Genomic DNA, 17398 nt, shown 5'->3' on the forward strand with positions numbered 1-17398 from the left:
CAAGAACCCTCCCAACACGCCAGAGCTCCGCCCAATTGAGAAATACTGGGCTATTGTCAAGCGGAACCTAAAGAAGACCAAAAAAAACTGCTAAGGGCGAGCAGCAGTTCAAGGCAAACTGGCTTTCTGCAGCGAAGAAGGTGGACAAGGTGGCTGTACAAAATCTGATGGCAGGGGTCAAGCGTAAGGCCCGGCAATTCGGATTTGGAAAAGCGGAAGCCTAACTGAATATTTTTCCTGAATTTTATACTAATTGAACTTGAAAAAGAAATTTAATTTGATTTTTTAAATAAACGATTTCACCGATTTACACGCGTTTTCCCTTGACCAAATTTTTTTATCACCCTTTAGTTGAAATTCTATTACTACACTATGTTTGTTTTGATTCGCTATGAAAGTTTGACAGATAACATCAGGGGTGTGTGGATTCATGCAGAACATGCAGGGGTGAGTGAAATAGCTTGGGAATGCTTGGGACCGTTGTTCTGGTACTGAGTGAGCCAAAAATAATAATGATTTTCTTCGGGACCCAGTGGTCTTAGAGTTACCTCTATGGTAATACGACATGCACTAAACTAAGGACACGGGATATACTACAATAGATCAATTTACTGGTCACAGTAGTGTTAGGTCCCGAACAAAGGAAAAAAAAAAACAATATGAAACTACCCAAAAATTGGTGAACTCAACCCAGTTCGGTCAAAACTGAACCTACCCAAATTTGGGTAGACCAGTATTTACCCAAATTTGGGTAAACGAGCTTGCGAAGAAATCTGGGATAAGTTTACCCAGATGTTGACATTTGTTATCTGGGTAGACTTTACCCATTTTGATAGAAGGATTATGTCGAACCGATGAAAACCTTTAAAATACTTGTGCAAATAATGTCTTTAACCAGACAAAGAGAATGAAAGAAGCAATTTACGAGTATATCAGAATGACATTTAAATTTAAATTTTAAAATAACAACAGAATTTTCAACGAGTTTAAGCTCGATTTTAAGATCCTTCAGCTTGAATCTCGGCTTCAATAGCCTCTTTCAAAACCGAACAAACGTCGTTTACACACTTTCGGGAACTGTTTGTTTGAGTTTTGTAAATCAAAATTGAGAAAACGTCATGATACATTTGGAGCACCACCTTGTCAAATACAATGCTGTGCGATCTAGATTTGAATATAGGTAGGTGTTTCACACACGATGTGTGGTTCCTCGTGTGATGTTTGAGATCCTTAAAAATTATAATGTTTTAAATGGATGGCTGTTTTAACTTAAAAATTAAATCATTAATTATTTGTGTCCACTGAACAAGTGCCCCAAGTATTTCTTCTGCCAGCATTCCATTACTGGGGCCTGGAGCTCCTGATGAAATTTTCACGCTTTTTCTATGCAAAAGTCGACCTTCAACGCCGCGCCATTTTCACTTTATGATTTTTTTATGAGATGCAATTACCCAGAATTTGGGTAGATTCTACTAATCTAGACAAAACTGGTTTACTCAGATTTTGACAACTCCATATGTCATTCTTGCATATGCAATCTACCCAGTCACTGGGGTAGCCTGAGAATAGCGTGAATACTTTCGAGGATTGACAATATTTTCGTTCGTGTCCTTAAGATATTGAATCGGTCTAATGACAAAAAAAAAAAGAATTTCGGATTTACGGAAATAAAATGTTTATTTTATAAGTTTTTACGGTTTATTAATCTTTATTTCAACCTTTTACCGATGGAAAACATATTTCCATTGCAAAATAATATCATCTATTGAAAACCCATATCTGTCTGATATACTATGTATTTTGATTTTAACATGCATGCAACAATACTGCCGCTTTTCGCATAACCGTCCCATGTCCCTTGGAATTCCTATTTTTACTGTTATGCGAATAGTGGCAGCAAAGTATATGTTGAAACTCACATCTAATCTGGTGTAACGATGTTTTCATATATATTTTTCGTAAGTTTTTTGACACAAGACGCCTTAACCGAACGCAATAAACATGATCAAACTTAACAGACAAATGAAAAAAAATCTGAAAATTTTCTACACACTCAAGAGACGCCTTTTAAGGAATTTTCATTTTCGATCTTACTTAGAATACATTGCAGACGGCAAAAAAGGTGCGTTAATTATATAGTTATCAGTTAAAGTATTTCTAAAAAGTCTCACTTGATTGCGCTTAGTAGAAGGGAGGGGGTTGGCGTAAAACATGTAAAACATTTACCAACATAGCGGCTATTAGTCTTTCATTTGTGGAATGTTTTTGTGTTGATGGTGGCGAGCCGTTCTACCTCCGCTGACGGCACTACCGCGTTGGAACCCGTCTCATTTCTTCTTTTTGACCTGCTTGGCCTTCAGTTTCTCTTCCCGCTTGCGCTCCTTTTCGGTTAGCGACAGATACAGTTTATAACCGAAAAATACTGGAATAAAGAGAAAACAATAAGTATTAGTATAAGCTATTCTGTTCTAGATAGATTTCTGCACGATAAAATCAATTCAAACTGACCAACAAACAATAGAATGAGCATCCCAAAAGCTATCATCAAATAAAAATTAATTTCATCTTGAAAAATTCCAGCAGCTCCAAAAATGGGAATTGATTTTTGATCAGCGGCATTTTCCTGCGTTAGTTTCTGCTGTTTCATCATTTCAGACAATCCTTTCAATTGATTAAGAAATTTCCCTTTGAACTCCTTGGCGAACTGCTGCTTTTCCTGATCCGAAAGCTTAGTGAACATTTCGGACAGCTTTTTCAAATTATCTGCCAACTTTTCCGCCATATCTTGCTTTGATTTATCATTGAGCATCTCATTCAATGCATCGGACTGCAGAGCCTGTGTGAAAGGATTTTCCTCTCCGTCGAAGTTCATCTTGGAATTAAAAATGTGCTAATACATAAAAAGGTGCTAATTTTCACTACACTTGGCGCACGCTTCTGAGCGACTGGATGGAATTTATTTAAACTTGCTATAAAATGCCTCAACGGTCGCGCGCGCCGCCTCTGCCGTGGTGGGAATTTTCACAAACGGCGGCTTTATAAAAAACAATGTCTTTTCGGAATCTCCTCAATTAGCGTGCGTGTCGTCGTCGTCGTCGTCATCTGTTAACAGCTGAACAAACTCTACCCAACTGCTAAACCCGGCGATATCAAATTTGATACTGAAAGCATCTTTGACGAATCAATCGCCCTGGGAGCTACAGGGAGCGCGATTCGTACCTTGGAGGTGACGTGTTCGGTTGCGTGCATCAGCCGGTTGCCAATGTGTATGCTGCATGTGCGGATTGATGGCTTTACACTTGAGCAAATCGGTTTGTAGTGTATACCTATTTTGATCAGATCTTATGGGAGTTTGCGTGTACAACTGCCTACGTGGACAGCTTGATGATAAGGATTGTCAAGATAAGGTCGTAGGTATCAGATTATAACAGTCGGCAGATATGGCGAAGAACGAAGAAAAGGGCTGTTTTCCAATGGTTGTGGTATTGACGGTAGATAACGGTAACGGTAACGGTAATAGAAAGAAAAGTTGAGACTTTATCGGATTATTTCGCGACCCTGGGTATACTTTATACATAGTATATTACTAGAAAGTTGTAGATAACACCAAATGCTATAGGCACATTCTACGGGCTTGTATAGACTAATGGGACAATGTTTGATATCTACTAACGTTTTGGTATTATTATTATTATTCCATGATTCAACAGTGTTTAAACCTTTAAAAACGGGGATAACCGAAGTTCAGCATTTCAGGAAGTATATAATACAAGCTGATGAAAAGTACAGGAATAAAATGACTGTTTAAAGATATTCTTAAAACTACTGTATTTCTAGTAAAAACGCATGAGTTATCGATCGATTTTAGATCATTTTATCAAGTAACTAATTTTTGGAATATATACTAATTAAGAAGTTAATACACATTATTAGAGGGACTGAAAACTAAAAATGGCTTAATTTACTCAGAAGTAATTTAACTGCAGAGCTTATATGGAATACCCTGATTTATTCTGTTACAAACCGAAATAAACAGTCTAATACCCCGTTCACATTACAGCGTATATCACGTGATATACGCTGTCTTGCAATGAGCACTCATACATCTAGTTTTCACTGGAAATCCTATGTATGAGTGCTCATTGCAAGACAGCCTATGTATATTACGTGATATAGGTTGTAATGTGAAAGGGGTATAACACAACGAAGGTTTCCCAACCGTACTGGGATGATGAATTACCTGTAGCAAATTTGGAAACCAGAACTGCTTTCAAAATGTGGAAGGTGATTCCTTGTAGAGACCACTTCCACTTCGAATTTTCAATTACACAAATCCCGAAAATCGGTGCCTCATTTCACCTTAAATTGCTACTTCATGTATGCTGCATTGCAGCAAACGTGGAGTAACGATTTCGATGATGCACGTGTGGTAGAAGCTGATATTTGTGCACTTGAAGTTTCGAAGCGGTTCCGAGAATAATTATGTCACAGCGATTCACAGGTAGTTCAAAGTATCTTTTTCCCCCGCAAGGATATCCACAAAGCCATCTGGGGATCGACGGGAAATTCTTCTCCGACATTATCAACGTCCGCAAATACCGCAGTGCGAACATAGATTCGGAACACAGTATGCATGCGCTCAAAACTCTAAACGGTGCATAACATCCGTCGAAGTCGAACCCAACATTGAGCAACTACGGGACGCCGGAGTTGCCCGGACTACGCGCAGCAGCTGGAAGTTGCACTACTCACGGAAGAGCAGCTTGGCGCAGCTTCTCTTGAAGATGACTGGAGGGACATCCGTTCCGCCATAGGTAGTACTGCTGCAGCGGCACTAGGTACTGCGATCCCGGACCGAAGAAATGACTGGTTTGAATGCGAATGCAAACTGTTAGTAGAGGAGAAGAATGCAGCACGAGCTAGAATGCTGCAACACCGCACGATATTGAATGTGGAGCGGTACAGACAAGCGCAGGAAGACCGAGATCGCGAGGCGATGAAAAATCTGTACCGCGTAAACGACACACGGAAGTTCTACGAGAAGCTTAATAGTTCGCGCAAAGGCTACGTGCCGCGAGCCGATATGTGCAAGGACTTGGACGAGTGTGAAGTGATTGAGAGGTGGAAGCAGTACTATGACGAGCACCTCAACGGTGATGCAGGAGAAAACGTAGGTGGCACGGCAACAGACCTTGGAGCACGCGCAGAAGACGACAGACTACCGACCCCTGATCTTCAAGAAGTTGAGGAGGAGATCGGTCGGCTGAAGAGCAATAAAGCAACTGATGTAGATCAACTACCAAGTGAGCTATTAAAATACGGTGGTGAAGCACTGGCTAGAGCGCTGCACTGGGTAATTTCCAAGATTTGGGAGGAGGAGATATTACCGGAGGAGTGGATGGAAGGTGTCGTATGCCCAATCTACAAAAAGGGTGACAGGTTGGATTGCTGCAACTACCGCGCGATCACACTGCTGAGCGCCGCCTACAAGGTACTCTCCCAAATTGTATGCCGCCACCTGTCACCATTTGCAAGAGAGTTCGTGGGGCAATACCAGGCGGGATTCATGGGTGCCCGCGCTAACACGGACCAAATTTTCGCGATTCGGCAGGTTCTGCAGAAATGCCGCGAATACAACGTGCCCACACATAATTTGTTCATCGAATTCAAATCCGCATACGACACAATCGATCGAGATCAGCTATGGCAGATTATGCACGAATAAACTGACGGATTTCCGGATAAACTGACGCGATTGGTCAAGGCGACGATGGATCGAGTGATGTGCGTGGTTCGAGTATCGGGGACACTCTCGAGTCCCTTTGAATCTCGAAGGGGGTTACGGCAAGGTGATGGACTTTCGTGTCTGCTGTTCAACATCGCGTTAGAAGGTGTGATCAGAAGAGCTGGGATAGACACGAGTGGCACGATATTCAGGAAGTTCATCCAGCTCCTTGGCTTCGCCGATGACATTGACATTATGGCACGGAACTTTGAGATGATGGCGGAAACGTACATCAAACTGAAGGCTGAAGCTATGCGAATTGGACTTGCCATCAGCGCATCAAAGACAAAATACATGAAAGGAAGAGGTTCTAGGGAAGACAATGTTTTTTGATTGACGGTGACGAAATCGAGGTGGTCGATGAGTTCGTGTATTTGGGCTCACTGGTGACCGCCGAAAATGATACCAGCAGAGAAATTCAAAGACGCAGGAAATCGTGCCTACTTTGGACTCCGGAGGACGCTCCGGTCGAATAAAATTCACCGCCGCACGAAGTTGACTGTCTACAAGGCGCTGATTAGACCGGTGGTCCGCTACGGCCACGAGACTTGGACTATGCTCGTGGAGGACCAACGCGCCCTTGGTGTTTTCGAACGGAAGGTGTTGCGTACCATCTACGGTGGAGTGCAAATGGATGACGGAACGTGGAGGAGGCGAATGTAGCACGAATTGCACCAGCTGCTGGGAGAACCATCCATCGTCCACATTGCAAAAATTGGGCGACTACGGTGGGCTGGGCACGTCGTAAGAATGCCGCACGACGACCCAGTGAAAATGGTTCTAGAAAGCGACCCAACAGGAACAAGAAGAGGCGTGCAGCGGGCAAGGTGCACAGCAAATAATTAATTTTAATATCACATCAATGTGGATGAACTTCAATCGTGTCGAAAATATGGTGTAATATTACTTGCCAAAAAGGACAAAATTATCATTAATACAGTGCATGGACTGACATTACGTTGCTTTTACTGCATTTGTTTATTTGTAGTAATTACATGAGATTTGCGACATAACTGAAGTGCATCCTCTTAGATGAAATATTAAAATTTAATTTTTGTTGTGTGGATCGTAGAAGGCGACCTGCGGAGGTGGTGCATGAATTTGTTTGCTTCGCATCATTGGTGACGTCGGATAACAACTGCAGCAGAGAAATTCGTAGACGCATAATTGCCGGAAGTCGTGCTTACTACGGACTTCACAAGACCCTGAGGTCGGGTAAACTTCACCCCGAACTAAATGTACCATGTACAAGACCGCTAGTTCTCGACGTGGACGATGCTCGAGGAAGACCTGCAATCAATGGGTGTTTTCGAATGACGAGTGCTTAGGACCATCTTTGGTGAGGTATGTGAGAACGGTGTATGGAGGAGAAGGATGAACCACGGGCTGGCGCAACTCTATGGCGAACCCAGTATCTAGAAAGTCGCGAAAGCTGGATGGGTACGATGGGCGGGACACGTTATAAGAATGCCGGACAACAATCCCGCAAAAATGGTGTTTGCCTCGAATCCGGCCGGTGCAAGACGTAGAGGAGCACAGCGAGCAAGGTGGTTAGACCAAGTGGAGCAAGATCTAGGAAGTGTGGGATGGTCAAGAAATTGGAGACAAGCAGCCACGAACCGGGGCCTCCCTTAGCTCAGTCGGTAAAGGCGCAGCTACAAAGCAAGACCATGCTGGAGGTGGCTGGGTTCGATTCCCGGTCCGGTCTAGGAATGTTTCGGGTTGGAAAATTTCCCGACTTCCCTGGGCATAGAGTATGATTGGACTTGCCACACAATTACACTCAGGGTTGCTTCCACTCACATGCTATAAAAAAATATTTTTCGGAATTATGCAATAATTAAATGTTATAATAATATGTTGTACTAGTTATTAACAAGAATAGGGTGTAAAGTATGTGTTTGACTCATAAAACCTGTCAATTTCAGAGCGTCACAATCAGCGATCTTATGATTCGTGAGCGTTCACTCAGAGTGATTGTGCTGATTGTGACGCACTGAAAGCAATATTGACAGATTTTATGTGTCAAACATATACTTCATGACCTCTTCTTGTAATTTACAAGTACTAATTAGCATTACACTATTTCATGATTTCATAATTCCGAAAAACATTTTTTTATAGCAAGTGAGTGGAAGTAACCCTGATTATACTAATGCAAAAATGGTACAGGCATCGGAAGCGCTCAATTAATAACTGTGGAAGTTCATCTAGAACACTAAGTTGAGAGCACGCAATAAGCTAATATGCGATATGCAATAAGCTTGAAATGCGAAGAAGAATAAGAAGAAGAAGAAGAAGCCACGAACTGAGTTGGTTGGCATAACACTGTGATGCAGGTGTAATCCTGAGGGACGTCGGACAAGGAAAAGTAAGTAATAACATAGTCGAGCAGTTTTTGAACGACCAGCTACCAACGATTTAAAGAAAAAAGCTGAAAGTCTCTATAATAAAGCAAAAAGAAATAAAAAAGAAAATCCAAATAATAAATTGAACATTTTTTTTTAAACTACTCGAATGATTTAAAATGATGTTTTTGTCCACTCGTACTTTGCCATGGAACAATATTCACTAGCATCGCAGCAGAGCCAGACCCAGGGGCTCATTGCGATAGAGCCTCAACAAGGAAATAAAGTAAGTCGTCAGGAATCTGACCTGGGCCTCGGTCAAGGCAAAAGCGAGCAGGATACATGAGTAAAAAATCATTAACAAACATTTGGAAGATCCTCAAATCAGGGCATTAAAAGCAATCCGAGTTGGAACTTACCGCCATAAGAGAATTTGAGATTTTTTTCCAATTAAATTATGAGCAGATTTTAGAATGAGGTTTTGAGATAACATCAAAGTACTTAAGAAAAAAATGTCCTAGGGAGTTTTGGAGTTTTGAAAAGGATTGCAGAATTCGTGATAAATACTAAAGTAAAATAAATGTTGAGGGTACCATTCCAAAGAAATTCTGCGAAGAGTTTGAAGCAAATTCCGAGGATAATTTCAAGGGCATCTCGAAAATAATTTCTAGATAATGTGAATTTTCAGAGGATTTTAAAATTTAAATTAGAAGATAATCCAAGGACGAATTTCATGAGCTTTTAGGAGTGTTTTGCAGAGAATTTCTGGACGTTATAAGAAATTTCCAAGGGACTCCCAAAGAGAATCTCAAATTTATTAAAATTCTGGAAACAGCTGTGGGGGGGGGGGGGTATTAATTTTTAAGGAAATGCTTGGGATCAATCAAATACAATCTTCTTAAGTTTTGAGCGAAATTTCAGACAAATTTTGAAGATTTCGAACGCAGAACCAAATTCAAGATCCACGAAAAATGCTGCTGTCTCAGTAATAACTCATTTAACCTAGTGATCTCTTCGAGTCAATCGCATTTGGTTTATCGCACAACCGGGAAATTTTCCAAAATGGCGGGAATAAACCGGGTAATTTCAATTGGAATTTGCAAGTCACCATGAGAAAAAATATCAAAATATTGTTCCACAACAAAGTTCGAGCGGTTGGAAAATTCATTTTAAACTGCTCGAATGATGTGATCCATTGTATCGATTTTAGACGAGTTGAAGCTGCGAGCGATTATCGGTAGTTACATTATTTGTATCATTCCCGGTCATCCCTGATACTAAGTTAAGTTAGGTTTTCTTTATTGGGAGTCTTTCAGCCTGGGGCTGGTTCGCCTCCGCTCATCCCTGACACTTGCGACTTAAAAACAATAGGGGTATAATGTCGCTTTTGTGTGTGTGTGTGTGTGTGTGTGTGTGTGTGTGTGTGTGTGTGTGTGTGTGTGTGTGTGTGTGTGTGTGTGTGTGTATGTGTATGTGTGTGTGTGTGTGTGTGTGTGTGTGTGTGTGTGTATGTGCAATGTGCATCGACATTTTGGGGTAAGTGGTTCTCAGCAACCTATTTAACAAACCCAGTGCCAAATGGAAGGAACAAGTCTCTCAAGGCCCACCCACATTAGATCCGTTTGCGTTGCGTTGACGTAAATTTGACAGTTAGACAATAGATTCAGCTGTCACTTTGCCGCAACGCGTCAGATCCGGATCTAATGTGCGTGGGCCTTCAAAGAACACAATAGAATATTTTTCGGAAAACTGGCCGGAACATATTCGGTTTGTAAGATACCATAAACAGTGAATCTTTCAAAAAAAAAAAGTAAACAAAGTAAACATTTCAACGATTTCTACACCACTGAAAAGCCTGGTGGCTGGAACACCATTTACATAATTTGTGGATGCCCCCTTAAGGTTATTGCCGAAGCCGTTATCTACCCTACGTGATGTCAAAATCATTAAAATGTTAATTCAACTCATGACAAGTCATCAAACCATGTGATCCCACTTACCCCATTTTCGGGGGTAAGTTGGAAAAACAAACACTTTTCACATTGCATGCCTATGTCTTATACTTAAGGTGTTTCAGCATTCTCCCAAGTTTTATGATCTGCTGGCTTTTGAGGCTTTCCATGCAAGCACCATAAGTTGAACAGTGCCTAATTAAGGATAGTTAGTTATTTACCCGAGTACAATCATCATGAATACAAATTGAATATTAAAAGTAATCTTTTGAATCTTATGCAAATAGATTTAAAAAAAAATGTTCGTTTTGTAACCGAAGTTAAACCGTTGGGGAAAAATGAGCACTCTGACGGGGTGGTATGAGCAACTTTGTAAACAACGGGTAAGAATATTATGTTATCTTGAGGCTTTATGAAGGGTCAACAATGAACAGTTTAGCATAAAAAGATTTTACTAAAAACAATAATCTTCTGTAGAATAAATTAAGGCTATATTTTTCAGTCTTGTGAATGACTGATTTTTTACCAAAGCAGCTGTTTCAAAACGTGATTTCATATGATACAGTCAAATTTATGAAAGGAATAATGCAAAATTAAAGAATTTACGTTGAAATGTCAGTGGTGCTCATATTGACCATATTAGCAATATTTTGTAAAGAAAATTGTTCATGTTTAGAAAAAACATCGTGTCATATAATGACCATTTATAAAGCTGCTGAAGGAAGATCAACGATAAGTTATAAGAAACTACCGATAGACGTTATTATCTAATTCAGAAATCTTATAACAGTTTTGACATTTTGAGCTAGTCTAAAATGTTTCAAATATTTGCTGTAGAGAAAATTATTTTATTTTTTTGTAAAATATGTCCAATAAGTTCGCTTTAAGCAGGTAAGCTATACCCGAGCAAAGTTGGAGATCAAATTGAAATCAAAATTTGCTGTTATGATGTAACTTTTTTTGAATACTCCAGTTGATCTCATTTTGGTTGACTTAACGGTTAACACAGCAAAAATGAGAGCAAAATTTTACACTGTTGAATCAAACGGAAAACTAATCTTGCTTTCAATGAAATCAATTTGATTACTGATTTTGCATTCATAATGTTTAACTAAATACGGGCGTGGCGTAAATGGTTAGTATCCATGCTTCTCACGCTGAAAGAGTTGAGCTCAAATCTAACCCCGACCAAGTCATAAATGACCTAAAATGTGTAAATAAAACAAATAAACAATAATCGTTAGTTCAACGACAGATAAACTTAAATTAAATTTTAAACAAGATGTTAACAGCAAAACTTCACGTTAAGTTGCTTTCATTTAAAAAGTTTTGACTGCATAATAAAAGCACAATATGATATCAGACTTCTGTCACGGCAATTGAATACAAAATTAGTTTTCATTATGATAGGAACTGCAAACTTTAATATCGATTTGCTTTCATTTTGTTAACCGACTTTGCTCGGGTATTGCCTCACTTTCCCCTACATTATAATCTTCTAAATCAGCACTAGCGTGTGGAGCAGCGGTGGCAAGCAACTTCAAAATTGGCACCGTCGTCAGTTGAGCTGTTTTACGGCCTTTAGGGCGCTTTACATGGATACTCGTACTCGCGACTTTTATTAGTCTAAGAGTAATCTACAGCGTGTCTCCCCCCCCCCCCCACTCCACCTTTGCCATTCAAAATATAAGGGTGTCAAGTGGGGGTGCTCTTTTACCTTTAGTTGTCCGAGGCGCCTAGGCCAATCGATGCTATTGAGTTTCTTCAAGAGCATACCATGAACAAGACCTACAAAGTGGTGACAAGACTTCTCCTTGAGGACATCCACGGACACTCAATTATGTTAATAACAAGCGCAAAGTTCCAGTTAAAACGCAATAGCCAGAGAAGAAGAATACTATTATGTAGATATAATCAATCTCGCCGTCTTCAGCATATCTTCTGTGTATATATAAAAATTAATTTCTGTCTGTCTGTCTGACCCTTATAGACTCGGAAACTAGTGAACCGATTTGCGTGAAAATTTGTATGCAGGGGTTTTTGGGGCCGGGAAAGGTTCTTATGATGGTTCGAGACCCCTTCCGCCTCTGTAAGCCCCCCCCGGCTCCCATACAAATGAAACAGAAAAATGTACCATGCTTTTTTGAATCGGCGCATAAATTCAAGCCAATATTAACAGCAATGGGAAGGACCCGGTTTCAACAAGTTCAAACTTTAAAAGGATTCTTACCAAACACCGATGCAATCAGCAGTACCATGACCAAAAACACCATGTAGTCCGATAGACCCGTCACGACCTTGCGATCGGCCATAGAATTCTTCATCACATCAAGCTTCAGCTGTTCCTTCTCTTCATCGGACAGACTATCCATGTGTTCTAGCATCTTGATGAACTCTTCCATGCTTGGCATCTTGAAGTTGCCTGCACCGCCACCGAACGATGGCATTTTAGGCAAGTCCTGCCCCATTTCGGCGCCGGCCGTTTCCGAAATTACTTCCTCAATGACGTTTTCCATTCTATGCAACTTGCCTCGTTGGCCTAGACACTGTTATCACTTTGTACACGTTGGAGGACCACGTCTCCTGAACTGCCAATTCCCTACTCGCAAAGACTGAACAAGCACGACTGCAGTGATCTGATCCAAAATACATACTGAAGAAATCGAACAACCGGCAATAGACAAAGCATTGGAGTGATAAGAAGCGCACCTATACGGGATTGTTATCAATCCCATGGCCGTTGAACATAATACAATTTTGCAAGGAGCAAAACAGGCTTATGTACCTACCAGGTTATAAAATCAGAGTAGTTACTTATGAGATTGAAAAGTACTATACATATTTTGGAAACAATTAAGCTACTTAAAAATGCTCAATTGCTTATGGAGAAATAGTTTAGTTATTAAGATAGTAAGATGTAGAATGGATACTATAAATTCTTACGTTTTGAATTACCTTATTACACCGCTTTGCCGTTAAAATTGCTAGTAAGATCATAAGCGAACACTTTTGAATATAATTGAATGATGATTGCTATGGTATATTAAGGACTTGAAATACATATTATATGCGTTAAGATAATAGTATATACAATAAGTAGAAATGGTTAATCACTAAGTAATTTTGGTAATGCCACTGAAATGAAACAATGCATTATGTTCAAAACAGTTTCATTCAAAATCATGTTCGGTTTTAAATCTATGAACAGGTGCTTTGGTATTTTATGCAATCAATGGATCTGCTATTGTAGCGATTGTGACCAATGACCATACTGAGATAAGGGCTCAGCCAAAAATAAGCACTTACAATGCCAACATATCTGACACTGGCCAGGAGGATTTACTGCGGTAAGCGATGTCAGAGCAGTTATCAGTATCAGTAGTACGCAAGTGCTGGTGCCCATATGGAAGCCTAGTTCCACGTTGCAATTATATTGTGTACTACATAGTTTGCATGCCGTAATTATTGTCAAATTGTTACTTACCGGCCAGACCCACCACTACGATGGCCGGAAGGATGAATACTATGTTCGGGAAACCGTGTTGGAATGGATCCGTGCTGGAGCTTAATTCGACCATTTTTTATCAATTCGGTGTCTGGCCTGGCCCCGACAAAATGTAATTAGCTTCGGTCTTGTTTGATGACTGGATTACAACTGTAAAAGCGGAAGATGAGCTTCAAAATTGAATGTCTTTCCTATGCGAACTACAGGTTGGTATTACCTTTTCCGATGATGTTGACTGCTAACAGTAGTTTCTTCAATGAATTTTGCTACCGATTGATAAACTACTAAAATCCAACAAGTTTCATTCACAACACGTAGGCAGTAAAGTTGTAACTTTTTTGGGCAGCCAAATTTGATTTTTAGAAGTGTGCGTGACAGTTTCTCTTTCGCCGTCAACTTGACGTTTAACGTCAGTCGACTTTTTATAACGAGGGGTGCAACAATGAGTTTGTTAAATCCTCGGTTAAATCGACCGGTAGCACATTACTCAGAATATGGATAAATTTGCCAGTACACAGAAATCTTAGGATTCATCTCATTCATCTAGTCAAAATTAATTCTTCTGAGAAAAGCTCTGGCATATTTGACGTAACTAGACGCAAAGAAACAAAGCGTATTATAAACAAATAGGGGAAATGGATGTAATGTCGGCCCCAATGCCCCTAATTTGGGCCCATACATAAATAAATTCAGCAATCGACTAAATTTTCAATAGCAACCAACAATATCCATAAGTACCGTCCCAATGATGCGTTCATCTAGATAAAATTGATAAATAGCTAATTTTTAGCGATGGGCCCAATCTTAGATCCATAGGCTAAGAGCCATCTCCCCTAAATTTTTTTTTAATTTAAACTCATGTTTTTTGCTCGGTTTTTTGTTGAATCTAAGAAAAAAAAAATCTTTGTTTCCAATGTACAGCTGCGTTCATTCTACAAAGTTTTTATTAGATAAAAAAAATCTTTTGGGAATGATATGATTTTTTTTCTATGTGTGAACCACCATTGTATTACATGATGCTAACAGAAAAAATGGATTCGTCAGAGGAAGAAGTGATTGAAGAGCTGGAGGTAGAAACACTCGGTGCAGAAGATTTGGAATTATTAAAATTATTGAAATCATTTGGTTTGAGCGAAGAAGTAGTCGGTGCTTTCATAGGTAGGAAAATTCTAATTTAATCAAGAATTTAATACATTTTTGCCCTTTAAATAATTCTAATTAAATCAGCGAATCGATACACAGTCAACATCTTGAAAATTGATTCAACGGCCATTTGTAGTCATTTGAGGTCTACAAAACAACTGAGAGAAAAATTATAAATAACAATCAAAATATTGAAATAAAAACGATTAATTTACACAAAGTAAATGATTTTTTTTTTATTTAGATACTGTTATTTTGTAAGTAGAATAAATATTGTTTGACTTACAAAAAAATATTTTTATTGTTTGATTTCATCTATAATTAAAAGAAACAATTATTATGGAAAATAAATCAGATATCAGATTATCTACATCAAATGTTATTTTTTTAAGAATCAACAAAATATTTTCTTTGAAACAAAAAGCATATTTTTTTGTTAAAAAAAAAGTGCGTGGTTGGAACAAAATACATTAGTTTTGATTACAGAAACGTCATGACAGAATCAAAGAAAATTACTGTTGAATTTACTTACAGTCACATGGAGAGATGATTCTAAAACAACAAACAGTTTTTTTTTTAATCTTATCAAATTTATTTTTGATTCAAAGAAAAAATCTGCATACACAGAAAAAAAGTGTTGAATATTATATCCAAACTGCTGCAACCAGGTTAATCCATCGGTTGTGTAATAAATATAACGTTGTATAGGATGTTCATCGATTTTGCGAATAAAATTACATCCATGTAATATTATATCTGCTTTTTGCTATTACATCATTATTTCATACATCAGCTTGAATTACATTGATCGATATTACATTTTGTTTTTGCTGTGTCAGCCTTGAGTCTACAATATTTTTTGTTGAATTCAATCTCGAATTCAATGCGATTTATTTTTGAAATTAAAAGTCATTTCTCTACGTGTAATCACAACCGGATCAATTATGTCTGAAGGCGGGCGCACAATGTATAAGATTTCGAGTTTTTTGACAGATAATGCGTGGGCTAACTGTCAAAAAACCCGAAAACTTATCCATTGTGTGCCGGACTTGATTCTTATACCCCGTTCACATTACAGCGTATATCACATGATATACGCTGTCTTGCAATGAGCACGCATACATCTAGTTTTCACTGGAAATCCTATGTATGAGTGCTCATTGCAAGACAGCCTATATTACGTGATATAGGCTGTAATGTGAACGGGGTATTATCATAGAGGTAACTCTAAGACCACTGGGTCCCGAAGAAAATCATTATTATTTTTGGCTCACTCAGTACCAGAACAACGGTCCCAAGGAGTCCCAAGCTATTTCACTCACCCCTGTATGTTCTGCATGAATCCACACACCCCTGATGTTATCTGTCAAACTTTCATAGCGAATCAAAACAAACATAGTGTAGTAATAGAATTTCAACTAGAATAGGGTACGTTAATCGTTTGCTCAATGTTCTCAAACCATAAGTTAAAAGGTTCTAATATAGTTCTCTTTCCGAAAATGTATGGAGAAAACAAGAATTTGGAACGGTAATGGTTCTTAACAACCCATTATTTGTAAGGTCCAGTTCCAAAAAACCATAATACATAAGGTTGAAACTTTATCATTAAACGTTCATGTAAAGTTCCATAACCATTTCAGTTAAAGTTTGGCAGGGATTATAAACAATTTTTAACCATTTTAGGTAAAGTCAATTTATGGTTCACGTTTATGCGGGTAGTCTTAAACGCTGTCCAGACTGGAGAGTTATAACATGTTATAACGGTTGTCAAATAATTGCAACACAGAAACGACCATCAAGATAGCGCTATAACATGTTATAACTCTGTAGTCTGAACGTACTATTAGAGTTACCTCTATGGTATAAGTTTAAGGACAAAATGAACTGTTTTTCGCTGACCCGCTAGGCTTGGTTGATGGCATCGAACGCGATGAATATAGCTGGATCGCTATAAAAATGTGTCTGATTTACCAAATAAGATTAGATTGCAGGCTAAATAATCATTACAACCGGTTCTTTTTAATCATTAACAGAAAAAATTAGATGATTAAAGAATACCCATTTTATGACGTATTCTTTACGGTGTTTCACGAAAACCCACTAAGGGTATAAAAATACTCATTTCCGCTAAAAGTGCCCCTCCTCATTTAATGGGTAAACTATGGTTTACTCATCAATGGGTAAATGGGTGGTCTGTCAATAAATGGGTGTTTTTTCACCCATTTTCTTAATTTGTGTTTACCGTAAAATGGGTGAAAAAATACCCATGTAAGCGCTTGGTTATTTGTCCTCGTTCATATAAAAAACTTTCTAATACATTGAAAATAAATGCAGGTGTTCCGCTCAAATTTTATTACACAAAATATTAGAATTCCATTTTCACGGTGTTTCGTGAAAACCCATTTATGGGTGAAAAAATACCCATTTAAAGAATCAGTTCACGATTGCATAATGGGTATATTTTTACCCACTAATGAGTGAAAAAACACTTGGAAATTTTATCGTCTCATTCCGTCACCGACCATTGGGAATGCAAACAGTTTCTGTCCGCTTTTTTTTTAGCAAAAATGGACCATCTCCGGAAAAGGTTAGATTCCGAAACATTGGAGAGACTTAAGGATAAGTCTATACAGTTTTATCCAATATGGTATTATAATATCTCGTG

The 17398-nt window shown here is 38.8% G+C and overlaps 1 protein-coding gene across 1 annotated transcript; it reads right to left on the reverse strand.

Annotated features, from left to right (window-relative positions):
* Positions 1 to 1675: 1675 nt before the first annotated feature.
* On the reverse strand, positions 1676 to 12725 carry LOC135707308 (uncharacterized). The gene is made up of 2 exons (XM_065229110.1): positions 12316 to 12725; positions 1676 to 2422 (listed from the first exon to the last, which is right to left on the reverse strand). The coding sequence occupies exons 1-2, from the start codon at positions 12599 to 12601 to the stop codon at positions 2328 to 2330; spliced, it is 381 nt and encodes a 126-aa protein (XP_065085182.1). The 5' UTR covers positions 12602 to 12725; the 3' UTR covers positions 1676 to 2327.
* Positions 12726 to 17398: the final 4673 nt, after the last annotated feature.

This window comes from Ochlerotatus camptorhynchus, unplaced genomic scaffold (assembly GCF_037179485.1).
Source record: "Ochlerotatus camptorhynchus isolate MF236.1 unplaced genomic scaffold, CSIRO-AGI_Acam_v1.1 ptg000307l, whole genome shotgun sequence".
NCBI lineage: Eukaryota > Metazoa > Arthropoda > Insecta > Diptera > Culicidae > Ochlerotatus > Ochlerotatus camptorhynchus.